General features: G+C 36.1%; 1 protein-coding gene across 1 annotated transcript in view; it reads right to left on the reverse strand.

Moving 5' to 3' along the window:
* Positions 1-16,614, reverse strand: part of LOC150080290 (synaptogenesis protein syg-2-like) — a 266,638-nt gene that overhangs the window by 48,146 nt on the left and 201,878 nt on the right. The window contains exons 3-4 of the mRNA XM_090381296.1: positions 9,439-9,549; positions 1,130-1,333 (exon numbers count right to left, since the gene is read on the reverse strand). Coding sequence (XP_090237422.1) covers positions 1,130-1,333; positions 9,439-9,549 — 315 coding nt within the window. The remainder of the gene's footprint in view (positions 1-1,129; positions 1,334-9,438; positions 9,550-16,614) is intronic.

Raw genomic sequence — 16,614 nt, forward strand, 5'->3', positions numbered from 1 at the left:
CCCACCACGAGGCAAAACGGTTGCTCTTCAGTTGACAGATTCGTTTTTGGTTTGCTTTACTTTGAATTGACCCGAGTTGGGTCTTTGTAATAATTATTAACCCACTAGACATTAGTTATATCACTAAAGTACAGATTAGAATTAGTCGCATATGGGCGAAAAGCCCAGGGAAATTAATGAAGTCGAGAAACTTTTTACTCATAATGAAATTTACAATGAGCTAGAGGTCATAGTAGGGTTAAGTTGTTTCTAATATCACCTGAATGATTCAATGAGTATTTATTTTCTCCTCTAATATGGAATAATAAAGTATTATTTCATATTACAGTATTCAAACAACTTAAGTGTGTATGTTACCGTAAAAACCCGAAATCCGTTACTACCAATTCATACTAGTTAAAACTAGAAGCGCCTAACGGCATTCGACAAAACTAATTTTTATTAGTAAGAACTGGAAACCACTGCGCCTGCTGGTAAAAACTTGAATCCAAAGTGAAATTCCTAGTACTCGTATTTACTCACATTAAAATAAAAATTAGTACTTACCGCGTTCCTTTTAAGAAAACTTCTATTACAAACGAAGGTGAGCTTTCCCGGCCTTTCTATTGTATTCTTGTTGGCTCTGCTCGATTGCAGAACGCAAAATCGTGGTGATTAGCAGCCAATCAGCACGAAGCAGTGGTTGGAGCTAAATCTGGCGATCATTTGCTGTTGCAAAGATCTACGGATAAGGTCTTGTGCTAAAGTTTAACCTTCTTTTTACTAGCCGAACATGAAACTCATCTATTACATTTTATATTGTTCTTGTGGATTCCGCTAACTGAAATTTCGAAGGATCTAGTTTTTACTAAAAGGTACGCGGTAAGAACAGTTTTTTAATGCAGAATGTCAGTATACTAGGAGTTACACCTTGGATTCAGGTTTTTACCAGTAGGCTTAGTGGTTTATAGCTATTATTAGAAAAAAACTAGTTTGTCGAATGCTCTTAGGCGTTTCTAGATTTTCCTAGTAAGAAGCAAGGGATTTCGAGTTTTAACTGTAACAGATACAAACTTCTAAAAATTCCTTATATTTAATTTCAAAATAAGTGATGTTCTGAAGTCTATATCTGCACCCTTCAGATACTTACAGTTCAGATCTAGGGCTACGGTGCTTGAAGTGGGTACAGTGAGGTTGGTGTTTGCTGCTTGGCAAGTGAATACAGCCATTAGATCTCCCCTTTGTAGGAGAGGGATGAACAATTCATTGCGCACATTACCCTGAGTTGTGTGTAAATAACTGTCATCTAGTAGTAACGAATCTCTCCACCAGGTCACAGATGGAGATGGAACACCTGGAATCAAAATATCACTATTTTTCATTCAACGTATAATTAATTCGCTATTTATATAAATTTTATTGAAATGTTTGATTTCTTCACATTAACATTTATAGTATATTATTTTCCTGGAGAGTTTTCATTAATATTTATAATAGTTTAATTAATTATTTTGTTATGCAAAAGCGACAAATTTTATAAATGCTAATTTTTTTTCTTTCTTCTAAAAAAATCTGTTTATTGTATTGAAATAATCTAACCGCTGTTGCTATCCTGTTTAAATCCAGAAGCAATAACTTTAAAGAACTTAAATTCTTTAAACATTTCAATATTTTTTAATATTTATAATGTACTCAAAATTTAAACTTTGAAATCCTGGTTCACAACCAAAAACATTCTCATTTTTACTATTCATCTGTGTACGATAATCATTTTTTTATTGTTTTATTTCTCTCCAGAATATTAATTTCGTGTTTATATTATATTTATTTCTAATTATTATATATAATAAAAATATTATAAAAATATAGATTATATTGTTTTATCTGTTTGATATTTCAAACTTGGCTGTTGAATTAAAATGAATCATCGAATATCCAAACAGTTGCATTGGAAGGCATCCCTTTCGAAAAATACGATTATGGTTAACTGCCAAATGAACATCTCGAAGAGATTAAAAATATATAACCCTTTTGGTGTTGAATTGACCTTCTTAATGTTGACTGCAATTACGGCTTTTTAAAATATTTTCTCTAATAAAAATAATATATTTCACAGAGCCTATTTGAACAAAAAAATATTCCAAAATCAACCATAAGAATACAGTGTAATTATTCCATGGATTTATCAATGTATTCTATGTAAGATTCAGTTCAAAAAAGTAACACAGCCACGATAAGAAAAGCAATTTTAAGCTTACAACATGTGTAAGAGCCTGTTTTCATTGCTAAGTACCGTGAAGAAACCAGATTAATTCTATTCCTGACGAAAAACAGCATGCTAATGACTTCATGCGTCACAGAAAACTCGAATTTTAATTCCCTTTGTTCACAGTTCCAAAAGTGTCTTTTCCGCTTTTCTCGAGTTAATTCTGGACATTCCCTAATGGTACGGGCGTGCTAATGGGACGGAATCACAAGAGTAGCTTCTTGGAACAATTGGAAACCGAAGTAAAATACAGAAATCAAACTATTTAAAGCCATGAGAAAACGTCTTTCGGCTTCAACTACTTCTACTTATAGCTTGGAAGTAGTTGAAGTTTCAATTTGTGAAAGTTCAACTACTTCCAAGCAGTGACTTATATTGCTTTGAAGAGAATTTGATGCTCATTTCCTCTCCTTTGTGCGTGTGTGCGTGTGTGTGTGTGTCTGTATATGTTTTTCTCTGACATATTAAACTTTTATGCAAATACGAAAGTAAATTTTTTTAGCTTTATGTGTTTCTGCAATGAGTTATTCGGTTTCGTAGCAGCAGCCAAGTCCTTTCCACATTTTTGTGGTATTTCGAAGTAATTGAATAATTATGCCAAGCGGCCCTGTTTTTCCTTTTTTTTTTGTTTCACTGTTCAAAATAACGAAACTCATGGTAGGAAATTACATTAGACGTGTGTGTTGCTGCGTTTACTGAAGGACAACCACGTTGTATCAGGGAACATGTTTCTCTTTCGTTCTTCACGTGCCAAACTTTAAATCGGAAAAATCCATTAGCTCAATAAAAAATATTTTGTTTGTCTCTGATAGCTGGCTTGGCACTTAAACCTTAACATCCCTTTCCTTAAAGCAAAACTGAACTTGTGCATAGGATGCTATTACACATTCAGTACGTGCTTTCAACAAGATGCAATACTTAATGTTCCAAGTGTAATGTAGGACTTCTGTTCTGATTCAGCACAGAAACAATTCTCCAGAGCATATTTTACATGAGCATGACTGAACATTTTAGGTCACCGCATGATTTTCGATTCCCACAACCTTTAAAAAATATACCATACCATATTAACCAAATAGTCTACCGGATGGAGATACCATTCTCATGCTTTTGGACATTGTACCGATGCGCTAAGACATCTCGAAGAATACTAACAGACTGGAAAATTTCAGTACTATCTCAGTGTACACTGAGATTTATGCCGCCATTAGTCTACTGCTATATTGGGTTGTTATTAGAATATAGTGGGCATCTGTGAATCCGTATAATCCTGACTATCTTTCAGAGAACTTGGGTATGGAACATCGCTGATAGTTTTTGTGGACCATGGCACACCAAAAATACTTTTTTTGCGTACTTTTAGTTCGCAAGCCACGTTATAGTTATTAAAGGCACTATTAACGCATCATTAACAACATTATAATTACTAAATCAAAGGTCATTGACTGCATGCTCATTGGCAACAACTACTGTACATTTACTTGGTTGCCTGTGTTTGTGAGAAGAAAATAATATTTTTCTACCCAATTTCACTCATTACCGCCGGTGCAGAAATTCTGAGAAGTAGCATCTGTTGTACACTCGTTAACGTTCGCGCAGAGTACCTCGTGTGCGTTATCCACTCTTCATTCTCTCGAGTAATTAATGAACCAAATCACATTTGAAAGTCAAGTTAAAGTTTAGGCTTAATTTACCTTTTCAGAGTAACTTATTTGCTGGCGACATCTCTGTAAATATGGGCATGCAGTTTATGACTTGCTCCCATTATTTTCTCGTCTCATGCTTTCACTGGGAACGTGAGAAGAGAATTGTGCGAGCAACCCAACTTTCAGGTGTTCCAACGGTATATGAAGTCAGTGGAAATTGGTGTAAATCATTTTCCTGTTCTTTTGTATAATTCACCAGAAAGTATTTTGTGGCAGAAAATCTTGAAAGATTTTTATGAAGAGAAATATATTTTGTTTTTAGAAATTTTAGAGAAAGGGGAAATATATTCTCTAATAGAAATAGATGGAATAGTATGTCTACCAAGCGTAAAAGTTGATGATATTGTAGAAGAGTTATCATCTTTTAAAGGCACAAAATGTCTTTCCAATTTACAAAGGTGGTTCTAAGGATGAAAGGCACAATCACAGTATTGTAAGTTTGATCTGTATGGTAAGGAGAATTAAGGATTCCATTGTTCAGGGTGTACTATGTGTAATGAGTAACTGTCTAGGCGGCACCAGATGGTCACCCTCACCTTCGCGTGATGTCTCTGGGTGTAGACTCTGTAAACCGATCAATGTGCGTAATGTAATGTGTGTAGTATGGGTTGTGTTGTTTCCTGTTCACTGGCCTCTTAGTTACTGGGAGGTTGTGATCACAGGAAGAACCTCCAGCATCCATCCCTGGTGCGTGGAACTGGGCCGTTTACTTTTCCCTGTCTCTGTTGGGCTGAACTCAGTTTGCCTGGGCGAGACTGGGATCAGCCAAAAAAAATCCTTTTGTGAAGAGGAGTGAAGAGAGTGAGAGAGCGGGAAGGGATAGCTCGAGTAAGCTGTGGATGAGAGAAGGAAGGCATCCACAAAAAAAAATAAAAATGTTTTTATTGACACGAAGCTCAGGGGCGATAGACTTTGTATATCGCTCCTGCGCTTCGTTTTAGAGTTGAACGTATCTTCGATTAGAGGTGAAAGAGAAAGCCATCCACCAGGTGAAGCAAGAGCGATAGATGGGTTTTGTGGAGTTCAGAAATCTGTGGGAATAGAAAGATGGGGGAGTTAAGGTTGTGAGTGAGGGTAGAGAAGCAATACCCTCACCCACGGGAGGAAGTAGAAGTACGGGTAAATAAGACTGAAGAGAGTTGGGGGATAAGGGGTTTGAGAGGTACCAAGGAAACAAGATTTCGCTAATATGATTTTGATTGATTAATATATGATTTTGCTTTCGTAGTGCACAATTTTAATGAAAAATCTACAACTTTACTGGTCTCAGAAAGCGTATTTTCATCGAGAATCGCTAGGGAATACGTCTCACCAGTAATCAACAGGTATATTCTTAAATTATAACTCTGATGTATTCTTGTGCTGTTCCTTCTCCAATCAAATAAATCTGTGTGATGGGAATTCATAGACGAAACCGTTCCGTTTATTCGTATTGATAAGTGTAGCGCATGACTGCAGTAACCGTACGGAACGTTAGCATCTAAGTGTCCAGAGAATGCGTTGGTTCAGTGAACACACTAATTCCTGTTCAGAAAAATCGATGGCACCACAAACAAACGGAAACGTTTCTGGATTTCCAGATTGAATTTAATTAAAAAAAAAAAAAAAAGAACAAAAACAGTTTGTCACGATGAAGTGTAGATGGAACTGCTACTAAATTCCCTCGAATGTGAGGGAAATAGTTTCTAGTTCACTCTCATTCTAACAAGCTTTTGACACTTGTGTTAATATAAAAACGCGTGAAAAATACCTGGCGTTGAGAGGTTGGAGTCACTTGTGCTTCTAGGTATACAAAGTCTTTCCGATGTGGTATAGTCCTCTTTTATCGCAATAATTTTGTTTGATGTATTTATTTTCAGTTCGTACTAAAAGTGTCATTCTCCACTTTATTTGAAATTTTTTCTGATTCTGAGTTCCAAGACAATGTGTGGATAGATGTTTAGAGGTGGACAAAACAGTTTCGTAAGTTGACTAAGCCGATTTCTTTCTTGCTCTCTGTTACGGTTTAACAAGATTGTGTCATCGGCTCATTATTTTAAGGGAGTTTTACAAAGAAGAAAATTCTTCCATTAGACGGAGAAAGTAAAGACAGGTTCAGAGTAGATCTGAAGCTTGTAGTCAGACAGACTGAAGTATATCATCCGCTTTTGGAAAGTGCAGATATGCTTTAGTCGAAGCAAATATATTACTTTAACAAATGCAAATTGAGTCGATTTTAATTCTAGTTGCCCTTGTCGAGACAGTTTTGACTGTCAGTTTGACTTTGATCGATAAACGAAAATACAGAAATTTCATGTGAACTGCTGGATATTACTAAATAAATTTACAAGTTAATATATAAATTCAGAATATAATATATAAATTATTTGTTTGCTAAATTTCTACTTCTTTTTATAATATAAACATTTTTTATTCTATAAAAATCACGAATTCAGAAAGATATTAAAATGACGTTTTTCGATTCAGATAGTTCTTATTTTGATTTTTTTAAAAAAATTGTAATAAAAACTAAGGACTCCGTGCTATGGTTAGTTTATCTGACTGGCTTGTTTGTGTCAGCTTTGCGTTGTTAATTGTTGGACTGGAAAGAAAAGGTTATTCGAGAAAATAACTCACGCATAACCTATCCATATAAGCTGCCATCGTAGTTCAGTGGTAACATCAACATTCATTGTGTTTTAAAGGCCTGCTGTAGTCTAGTGATCGATGTCAAGAGACGTAGTACACCCGTTTGAATTGGCCGTGGTCTGAGGGCGTACCCCGTGACCGCTAAGTACGATAATACGATCAACTCCTTTGATCCTATGTGATCATCTCGAAGTATAAATGGAAAATTATTTTAATTATGGCAGCATCCAAACGGTATCTAAATGTTACATATACAGTATTGTCGTAATTTTTGAGTTATGAACGAAGTTTTTGAATATTCGAGTTATATAAAGTGAAATAAAATATATGTAAAGTAAGTTGGATATTCGAATTAGTTTCATAATTCATACAAAAGTTCATTCCACGGAATATTTTAAGATCTTGTATTCTCTCTTTATCTTGTGAATTCCTTTGACACCATAAATAAAAAGAAATTTTATTTATTTGTAGCGAGGGTATCACAGACATTACTGATACAGACAATTTCGTATCTAGTGTGGAGACGCCAGTGACAGTTCGTTAGTACAGGTGAGTGACATAGCCGCTTTCAGAAATTAGTCGCAGAGGACCATAATGATCTTGCTTTTTGTTGGTTGATACACAGTTTAATAGTAAGGCGTTACATGCTGCAAATATCTACTGAAGCAACTTGGCTTTGAGTAGAGCGCGTTTTCTGTTTAATATACAGGGAAATTGAGAATTCTTTTTCATTTCCAATTCAATAAGCAGTTTAATTTAGTACTTTCGCAATTCTGTTGGAACAAATACAACGGTTACTTATCAAGGCAAGGAAATCTGCATAAAGATTTCGTTATATTAGTCAGAAAAATCCCTCGAGACATATGTTTTCAGGAAAACACAGTCGCAAGTACATGCCGGTGTTAACTTATGCGGGAATTTTTTATGCAGTAAATTATAAAAATTTATCTGCAATTCATAAACTGCATCACCTCTGACCGAAAGAATCTGCCCAGGAAACCTTGACAAATGCAAAATACCAGAGCGTCATGGGTATATATTAATGAATGGATAAGTCAAGTGCAAAACCACAGGAAACTTATCTTAAGTTTCCTGGGTTTTGCGACGATGATGTCACTTATTAAAATGCATACCTTACATAGCGTATGTGCTAAGGCAACCTCTAGTTCGTTATGTTCTGATTTATTATTTGCATTAATTTCCATTATTATTATTAACTGAAATGAATGAAAATATCTTGAACTTGCAAAAGTTCACATTTTTCTCTATAGGAATATCATTATATATAGTACAGTTTCCTGTTTATAAAATCAAAGGATTGAACCGTATCGTACTCATGATGTTATTACGCATAAAATATGTTTACAAGTTATTCATATTCTTATTTAAAAAAGCATACAAAAGGTTATATTGTAGTGTATATTTATATACTAGATAAAAATCTTTTTTGGAAAGGTTTATGATTGTTATTCGTTAACCTGACATGCACCAATGCTTGTGTAGTACAGGGACCTGCTTCCTTTATTTAAATGTTTAATTTTCTCTTACTGAATTATTGATGCAAGAAATAGTAAATAATGGAACCAACAAAACCAATAGAGAGAGAGAGAGAGAGGAACTCACTGTATTTTAATAAAATTTCCTTTAACAATGAAGCAAGAACAAACAAGCTGCATCTCTTCTCGGTTCGTGGCTAAAAATGTAATCTGCAGCTTATTCAAGCAGATGTTGCCAACACTTGTTGACCTCTCTTTTAATGTAGCGTTTACGAAAATAATAATTCCACCTAAGGCCTTATAACTTTAATGATTAATTCATGTTGGTACAATTTCGCTACTTCCATTAAACCTGCATGGACTCTTACTACGCCATGTCAAGCCTCGAAGAAACATGATTTGCATTTACTTTGCAAAAATTTCTAAGACTGTTCTTTACATAACAAAAAACATTAGCATATCTATTAGAATTTTAAGCCAAGTCCTCAGGATTTAGTGTTTGGGTTATTATTATTTTATTTTATTTTTTGTGAGGAGAAGTGTATATTTGCAGATCCTTGGAATTATCTGTAGACGTATGGGGACGCTGTGATTGCCTCTATGTGTGATGCACATTTTTATTTTCTACTTTTCCCCCTTTATCCTTATTTCTTCCCCCCTTTCCTTTTTGCGTCCTTCACACACTCGTGTTTGGTTCCCTCCCCTTTCTAGTGGTTGTCAGTGTTTTTGTGTTTAATGAGGATTGCGGGCTCTTACTAAAGACAGCTAAGCGTGGGGGGGGGGGGGTTGTAATTCAAGTTTATTTATCAAAAAGACTTTTGTATAATATCTTTCAAGATATTAGAAAAAGATTTTCAGACGCTTATACTCCTTTGAAAGACGGAGTTAGGCTATCAAATAGATAATATAACATTTAAGTGGGCTGCAGTTTGCTATTTATCGATTAATTATTAACTTTTAATGCAACTAACAATGACAATTGACGCAAAATCAATGTACATCAAAGCGATCGAAATACAGTAACTAATTAATAGTTTCATTTTTACACGAGAGATGGCGCCACCCACAGAGCAATTTTATGCACATATTGAAGCGAACAAATAGAATATTACGCATATGATGTAGAAACTGTTTGCGTGTTCATTTAAGTAAATTACCGCTTATACTAAACGGATTGCATTACATTTAATGAAATGAAAATTTCTTGCTATTCAGGGCCTTGCCATTTGTTCTTAACTGTTTCAATGGCCGACTATTAATTATGTACAGAAATTGCGTTTAATTCTTAATTTCGGAATTATAAGACCTATTTACCACACTTCCCTTTCTTCCATTTCGAAAACAGACCGTCATAATACCTTACCTCCTTCGGCTTCACATATTAATGATAAATTAGATCCCTCGTCGTATGGACCGATGACGTCATGTACTCTCTGTTCATCCTCATCCATTATGACGGCTTCTCGAGGTGGAACTACAAAGATAAGTGTTAAAAGACATAACTCAAACGTTCTTAAATTGTCGGAACTTTTTAAGAAGTTTCAATTTTAATCTTTTTTGTAAATCAATTTAATAAAAGTAATGAATTAAAAAAAAAACTTTATGGTGCAAGATACATAAATAACTGCATGAAGACGAATAGAATCCCCTGGAAGCTTATTGCACTTCGATATCCAATGCAAAATTATCATTTTTGGCTCCAAAATTATCATTTGGATTACAATATTTTTGCTTCCCAAAACGAAAGAGATTATTTTTTTCATCCTACACGAAAGCTATACATAATATATGTATATGCAGGATTGTTCAATGAAAACTTTAAAACAGCTTTTAAAAATATTATTTTTAAAAGGAATACAAGGAAAATAACATGTAGCAGAAATCATCTTGCTTGATGTTGTTTCATGCTCAGGCGAAGGCGGTTCAAAGTTTCACTGTACTGTTCCAGTTAATCTTGACATTAGATTATTTTAATACTAAAAGCAAAAGACCATAGTGGTTGAATGGTTAACATAACTTTTCTTACAGAAATCTGTGATTAGACTTTGGAAATTGCATATGTTTCCACTGTTTTCTTGACCACTCTACCACAGTGGTTTATTTGTAGAAAACCTCATAATTTACAACCAAATTCTGTGATGAATTACTTGAGGTTGTTGGCCTTCAGAAGATAAATTGAATGACTGCCCACTGATCCCTTTTGAATTCACAATTTGTTTAAAATTCCGTATGAAAAATTACACACACAACTGTAACAAAGTGCAAATTAAACGAGGTAGAGCATGTCATGAACTAGCATGGCGATGTGCTGGTTTAAGCATAGCCGCATCCGTTTTCCCTCACCCTACTGAGAACTGTCAGGCATCGAACATATTTTAAATTAACAACCCGCGTACAATAAAGTACTACGCTTACTGTACTGGCAACAGCTACTCAGGGAACTGCTCGGGATACAATGACTGAGTGGTATTTCAAAAGCCGCATTTTGTCAACGGGAATTTGTAACCATTGTGTCCCGAACACAATGTTTATGTAATGATCACTGTTGCCATGGGAATTCATTCTTTTTTCCTAATCTATCTAGGTTTTGTTTTCGCTTGAACACCTTGGCTCAAGTTTAATTTTGGTAACTCCTCATGATCGATGACAGACAGACTTTTAAGACTTAAATTGTTGCCTCTGAGTTATATTTTGAAAATTGGTTAGGAACATCAGCGACTAAGGCCATGTTCCTCCGTGTATATTGTCTGTTCTGAGATCGGTTTTCTGTTTTCTGGACGAAAAACCCGAGTTTCCGGGAGAAAACCATGCTGTCCTTGCCTGAGACCGACTAACTCAGCCACATTGTGAAAAGGCCCATAAAAATTCCTCTCGTCATCGACGGGACTCTAAGTCAGGTCTTTTCCACCCGGTGTGGGGAGGACGGCGATCCTGCCAACTGTGCTACTCACGAGAGCTTTGAGAGTGCACTCATGAGTATTACTTAAATGTGGTAATATTTTGCACCAGCCATTTTATCTCTATCTTATGTGTATTTTGAATAATTAAAATTAAATCTATTTCTAGCGAAACTAAACTTATGAACTTAACTATAGTCCCCATATTCTATTCCGATTATACCCTAGATATTTACAAGTTCTGTACATTAGAGAACAGATGATTTATATGATGCTCTGTGAATATATTGCAAGATAAATAAATAATGGATTGTATTTAGTTATATGATAATTAATTCACCGAGAAAGAACTTAATGTGAACATATTTGATATATACTTTGTTTCTAACTCAGCAGTGAATCCCAACTGGACATAATTTTTCGGATATTAAGCCGTCTTTGATAAGCTATCTGTAATGTTTACTTTCAGATTGATGGGCTTAATTTAAAAATAATTGAAAACATAATTACCTCTCGAAAATTAATTATTTCCTTACAGTGCAACATGCCATATCTTGAGGCGTTTCTGTCTGCCGCAATAATTGAACCATTCTTTAGTGGAAAAACAAATTTCAGAAATTATGAGGGTTGTTTGGTAAGTTTCTGGCCAATCATAGAAGAAGATAAGTTCCTGGCCAATCAGTTATTAACTGACGTTGAATTGACACAAATTTTCGATTTAGTCGCCTTATAACTCAACTGGAACGTCGGAGCGTCGCTGGAAAAAGTTCCAGCGACGCTCCAGATTCATGGTCCCAGTTTTGCAGCCGATTTCTTGAGGGTCCTAAAATAGGAGTGCGTACCATATTCGAGCTATTCTCGAAACTAAAAACAAGTTGGTTTTAGTTTCGAGAATATGTGAAAATCATATAGGGCTGGAGCGTACGGTGAGTGAGGCAACAATTCATAGCCAGTTAATAGACGCATTGTCCTGGTGAAACAAAACACCTTTAGTCAGCCTTTCTGGCATGACTTGATTACTTCTCGTAATTTATTTACTAAGTTAGCATGGCGTTGACATTTATTGTTTTTCCCTTCGAAAGATACCTACCATTAATTATTATGCCTTTTGACAGATGCCATGACGTTTCCTGCCAATGCGAGTGACTTGACTTTCTTTGGAGGTGGTGACTCAGCATGTTTCATATGTTTTGATTTCAGTTTGGCGCTAGAAGTGATGAAGTCATATTTCCTCCATAGTTATATATGTGAGCAGAAGATTTTCAGGGTCTGCTTGATAATGAGCATAAAGTTGCTTTGAACTTTTAAATCGAAGTCGTTGTTGATCGCCTGTCAAAAGGCGGGGAATTCATCATGCAGAACTTATCATACCTAATTCGTTTGACAGAATGTTTTGCATCCGTTCAGTTCAGATGCTTGTAGCTTCTACTATTTCCCTAATAGTTATTCGCTGATCATCTATCACCATGTAATGAAATTCACTGACGTTTTCTGGAGTGGTTGCTAATATTAGACGTTCACTGCGCTGTTCATCTTCGGTGCTGGTTCTGCCACGTTTAAACTCAACCATCCAATTTTTGACAGTTATACATGATGGGGTAGATTCTCCTAACGTAGTTTCTATGAATATCTTTGCTCAATAACCCCTTTTTTTCGTAGAGAAATACTACGGATCGATGTTCAACTTTTTCCATTTATGTAGGCTCGAACTTCGGTGATCTGAAAAGAGTGTTGTAAGTTGTGAACTATAACTTGTGTTCGTACAAAGATTAAAATTATCAAAAAATGTACACCAAAATAGATCTTTCTTCTGTGAGAGTGACTAGAAACAGCAAACAACCCTCGTACGCAGAAAGTACTATTCATTATACTTTCTATAGAAAGTACTATAGACAATAAAAGAAATAGCCAGGAAATAGCTAATTCAAAAATTAAAGACGCATAAGTTTACTTAAATCTTATAGGCCAGAGCATTAATATGGATTAAAACCGCACAAATCACGATCACTAAGAAAAAAAAATAAAAAAAATTAATGACATACAAATAATTTTGGAAGGAAACCAGTGAAAAGTGCCACATTACACTTGGATTTCGAATTAACGCGATGGCAAAAATCTGAACTTTCAAAACCATTACGTAAGCACTAAACCAAAAACATGATGGTCAGTTAGGCGAAAGCTGGTTATTGCTCAAGTTGTTTTTATTGGATTTTAGGAGCATCTGCGACTAAAGCCATGTTGCTCCGTATATATTGTCTCTAAATTGCATGTTTCGAGGTCGATTTTCTGTTTTCTGTATGTTCCAGAATTTCCGAGAGAAAAAACCACGCTGCTCTCGCCTGAGACCAACTAAATCAGCTACGTTGTGAAAAAGACCCATTAAAAATTCCTCCCGTCATCGACGAGATTCGAATTCAGGTGTTTTCCACCGGGTGTGGGGAGGACGGCAATCCTACCAACTCTGCTTCCCATGAGGGCATATCTCAAGTTAAAATATATAATAGACAATTATTCTTGTAGCTATTAACATTATTACATCTTCCACCTGAATTGAATTTCTGATAAACTAACATATATCGTATAACTTCATCTAAGTAATCAACTGATTGGTTACTTTGATGGAGCAAGTAAGTATGTTGTTTTGTTCTTTTTGAGAGAAGAATCCGACTAACTAACTCAGATCCCAGTCGGGAGACCCTTAAGAAGTTTCCGAGTCACAGATAGCGATGGCAAATAAATCTGAGGATAGAAGTCAAACTCACACCTATCCAGGCGGTGGGGGGGTTACCATGATGGCTAACTCTGCACAACCATAGAAGTAGAAATTTAATTGTGCGATAATATTTGATTATGTTGAAAAACATACTGTATGTTAATCGGATATTTATGTCGAAATTTCAAGTTTAATGTCTCAAAGATTGGGACTGATACAAATGTACACAGGGTGGTTAATGACAGGAACCAAGGTATGCTACTTCAAGAAGACCTCGATAAACTAGGCAGGTGGGCTGAAAAGATGACAAGGAAAGTTTGATAGTGATGTATTCAATGCTCTTAATTTGATTAGTAGTATCCAAGAATGAAATATCATTTGGGTGGCATGCTAAACTCAAGGTATTGGAAATGAAAAAGACCTAGCGATAATTTTATAGTCTGACATAACTGTTCAGTTGAAGCTAAACATAAAAATGGCACCTGGGGTGGATAGAACTATCCAATTTTATTAAGGAAACAACAAAGAAGGTCAGAAAACCTTTAGCCATAATTATGAGAATATTTTTGGATTCAGAGGAAGTCATATGGCTGCAGATATGCAAATGTATCCCCAGTTCACAAAGGGGAATCAAAGAGTGACATCAGTAATTAGAGACCTATTAGCTTAACTTCTGTTCCAGGAAAAATAATGGAGTCACTGGTTAAGGAACTAATGCAGTTATACTGCAGTCGCAGCAATAATTTGTGAAGGGGTAATCTTGTCTGACCGATCTGATTGGATGGTACACACACACACACGCCATGATTAGGATTGTCTGGTATTCTTGTAGGTAAATGAACAATCTGTGCAAGGTCATTAGTAATTGCAAAAGCCTCAGCATCTCGACCTGCTGGCTTGGTGTGACTAGAAAACGGAAGCCAGCTGGAGTTGTGAACATTAAAATTACCTCACTGTTAGGAAAGTTGGTCTGGAGAAAGTCAAGTTGCAAAGAGAGGAAGTCAAAGAGCTCCAAGTGATTAGTGGAGTTGGGAGAACGGTAGAGACAACAGATGAATTTGACAGAATGAGATAGAGAGATTTTAAGCTAGAGAAGATCAAAGAGAGGAGATTCTAAATTGCCAAGTCTCTGACAGGGAATATCAGAACGGACATATGCACAAATACCACCTTTGAAGCGAAAGGAATCATACAGCGAATAATTTGGGCATCTGAGATGAGCAGTAGTTGAATCAACCGATAACTGAGATTCTGTCAGGAAAAGTACATGGGTTTGGCAGACTGCAAGTGGAAATGGACATCGTTGAGATTAGAATTGAGACCACGTATATTTGTGAAATGAAGGTCCTTGAGGTTGTCACAGACATTCTCTCAGATATGCCAGACAAGCTGTACTTGCTACCTGGGAGTCTAAAACGCTGACGGAACTGGCCAAAAAATACGAACAATTGTATTAAGACAGTCACAGAGAGAGAAGAAATGCAAATTAATCCGAACAAACAAAAATAGATGCAAATAAAATTGTGACGTGTGCGATGACGTGTTGATTCGTTGAGTGTAAAGACTGCACAGGCAGTTCGACTGCAATAATCAGAAGCCAGATTGGGGAAAACGCGTGATCTATCAGAGTTCGAAAAAGGTCTTCTTGTGGGTGCAATTTCGCAGGAATCACGATTCAAAAATTAAAAGACATAACTAGTTTCTCAAAGTATCCATCTCAAAGGTTTTTAATGAGATGGCAAAGCTGTGGCAAAAAAAAAAAAAAAAAAAACAATTCTTCAAGATGGAAGCCGTCGTACTCATTAGGAATCATGCACAAGGAATTGAAGAAACTGGATGTTGGCAGCCGCCTGCTTATTCGGAGGCCACTTATTTCAGAGAAAAACAGAAAATGTCGATTGCAGTGGTGCTAAAACGAGGTGATTGGACAGAGAAACAACGTACGAAAGCCATGTGTCAGACGAATCATGATACGCTTCGTTTTGCACAGAGAGTGTGACGAGAACATTACGAAGCGATGGACCTTGCTTACCTTGTTAAGGCAACCAAAGATTCTGGAGGTGGTATCGTAGTATGGGGAATCTTTTGTTGTCACGGACCCGGTCTGTGCCAACAAAGCATTCGACCTTCCATCGTTGATACCGATGGAAGGTTGAATGCCATTCAGAGAGTATACCTGAATTTCATATCTACTTCACTCTGCAATGTTACACTTTAATCCCGAAGGTGATGACTACTTTATGGATGACAATGCAATGGTGCATCATGCCAGAATCGTGCAAGAATGGTTCGGAGAACATGACACAGATTTCCACCATCTTCCGTGGCTCCTTTGATGTTGATACTCAATAAAGGTTCGTGATTTTTTGGCCAGTATGTGTGTGTGATCTAGCAACAAAAGAACTGGATGCAAAAAATAATTTTATATATACTTGGGTTTCAGGAAAGCTTTTGATACTGTTGCATATAAAAGACTGCTGTATAAATAGCGCAGTGTGGCATTAAGGGCCAGTTACTACTCTGGGTAAAGGGATGATTGAGTGGGAGAAGAGAGGAGGTGGTTATTAATGGACACTGCTCTTCATGGACTAATATTATTAGTGGAATCTCCAAGGGTTCAGTGCTGGGTACATTGATGTTTTCTATATTTATTAATGATATTGATGAAGGTATATCTGACTAGTGTTCAAAGTTACAGATGATATGAAGGTTGGCAGGGTGGTTAATGATAGTAATCAAGATATGTTACTGCAACAAGATCTTGCAAAATTAGGCAGATGGGCTGAGGACTGGCAATTTTTTTTTTTTTTTTGTTAGTTGTTGGCGCATCGGCTTCTGTGGCCATAATGTACCTTCAAGGTTTTTGCACTATTCTGATCCATGCCCGAGGCGGGATTGGAATCCGCGACCTTTAGTTACAACAACTGGA

This window comes from Mastigoproctus giganteus, chromosome 9, assembly GCF_048544385.1.
Source record: "Mastigoproctus giganteus isolate SK-2022 chromosome 9, ASM4854438v1, whole genome shotgun sequence".
NCBI lineage: Eukaryota > Metazoa > Arthropoda > Arachnida > Uropygi > Thelyphonidae > Mastigoproctus > Mastigoproctus giganteus.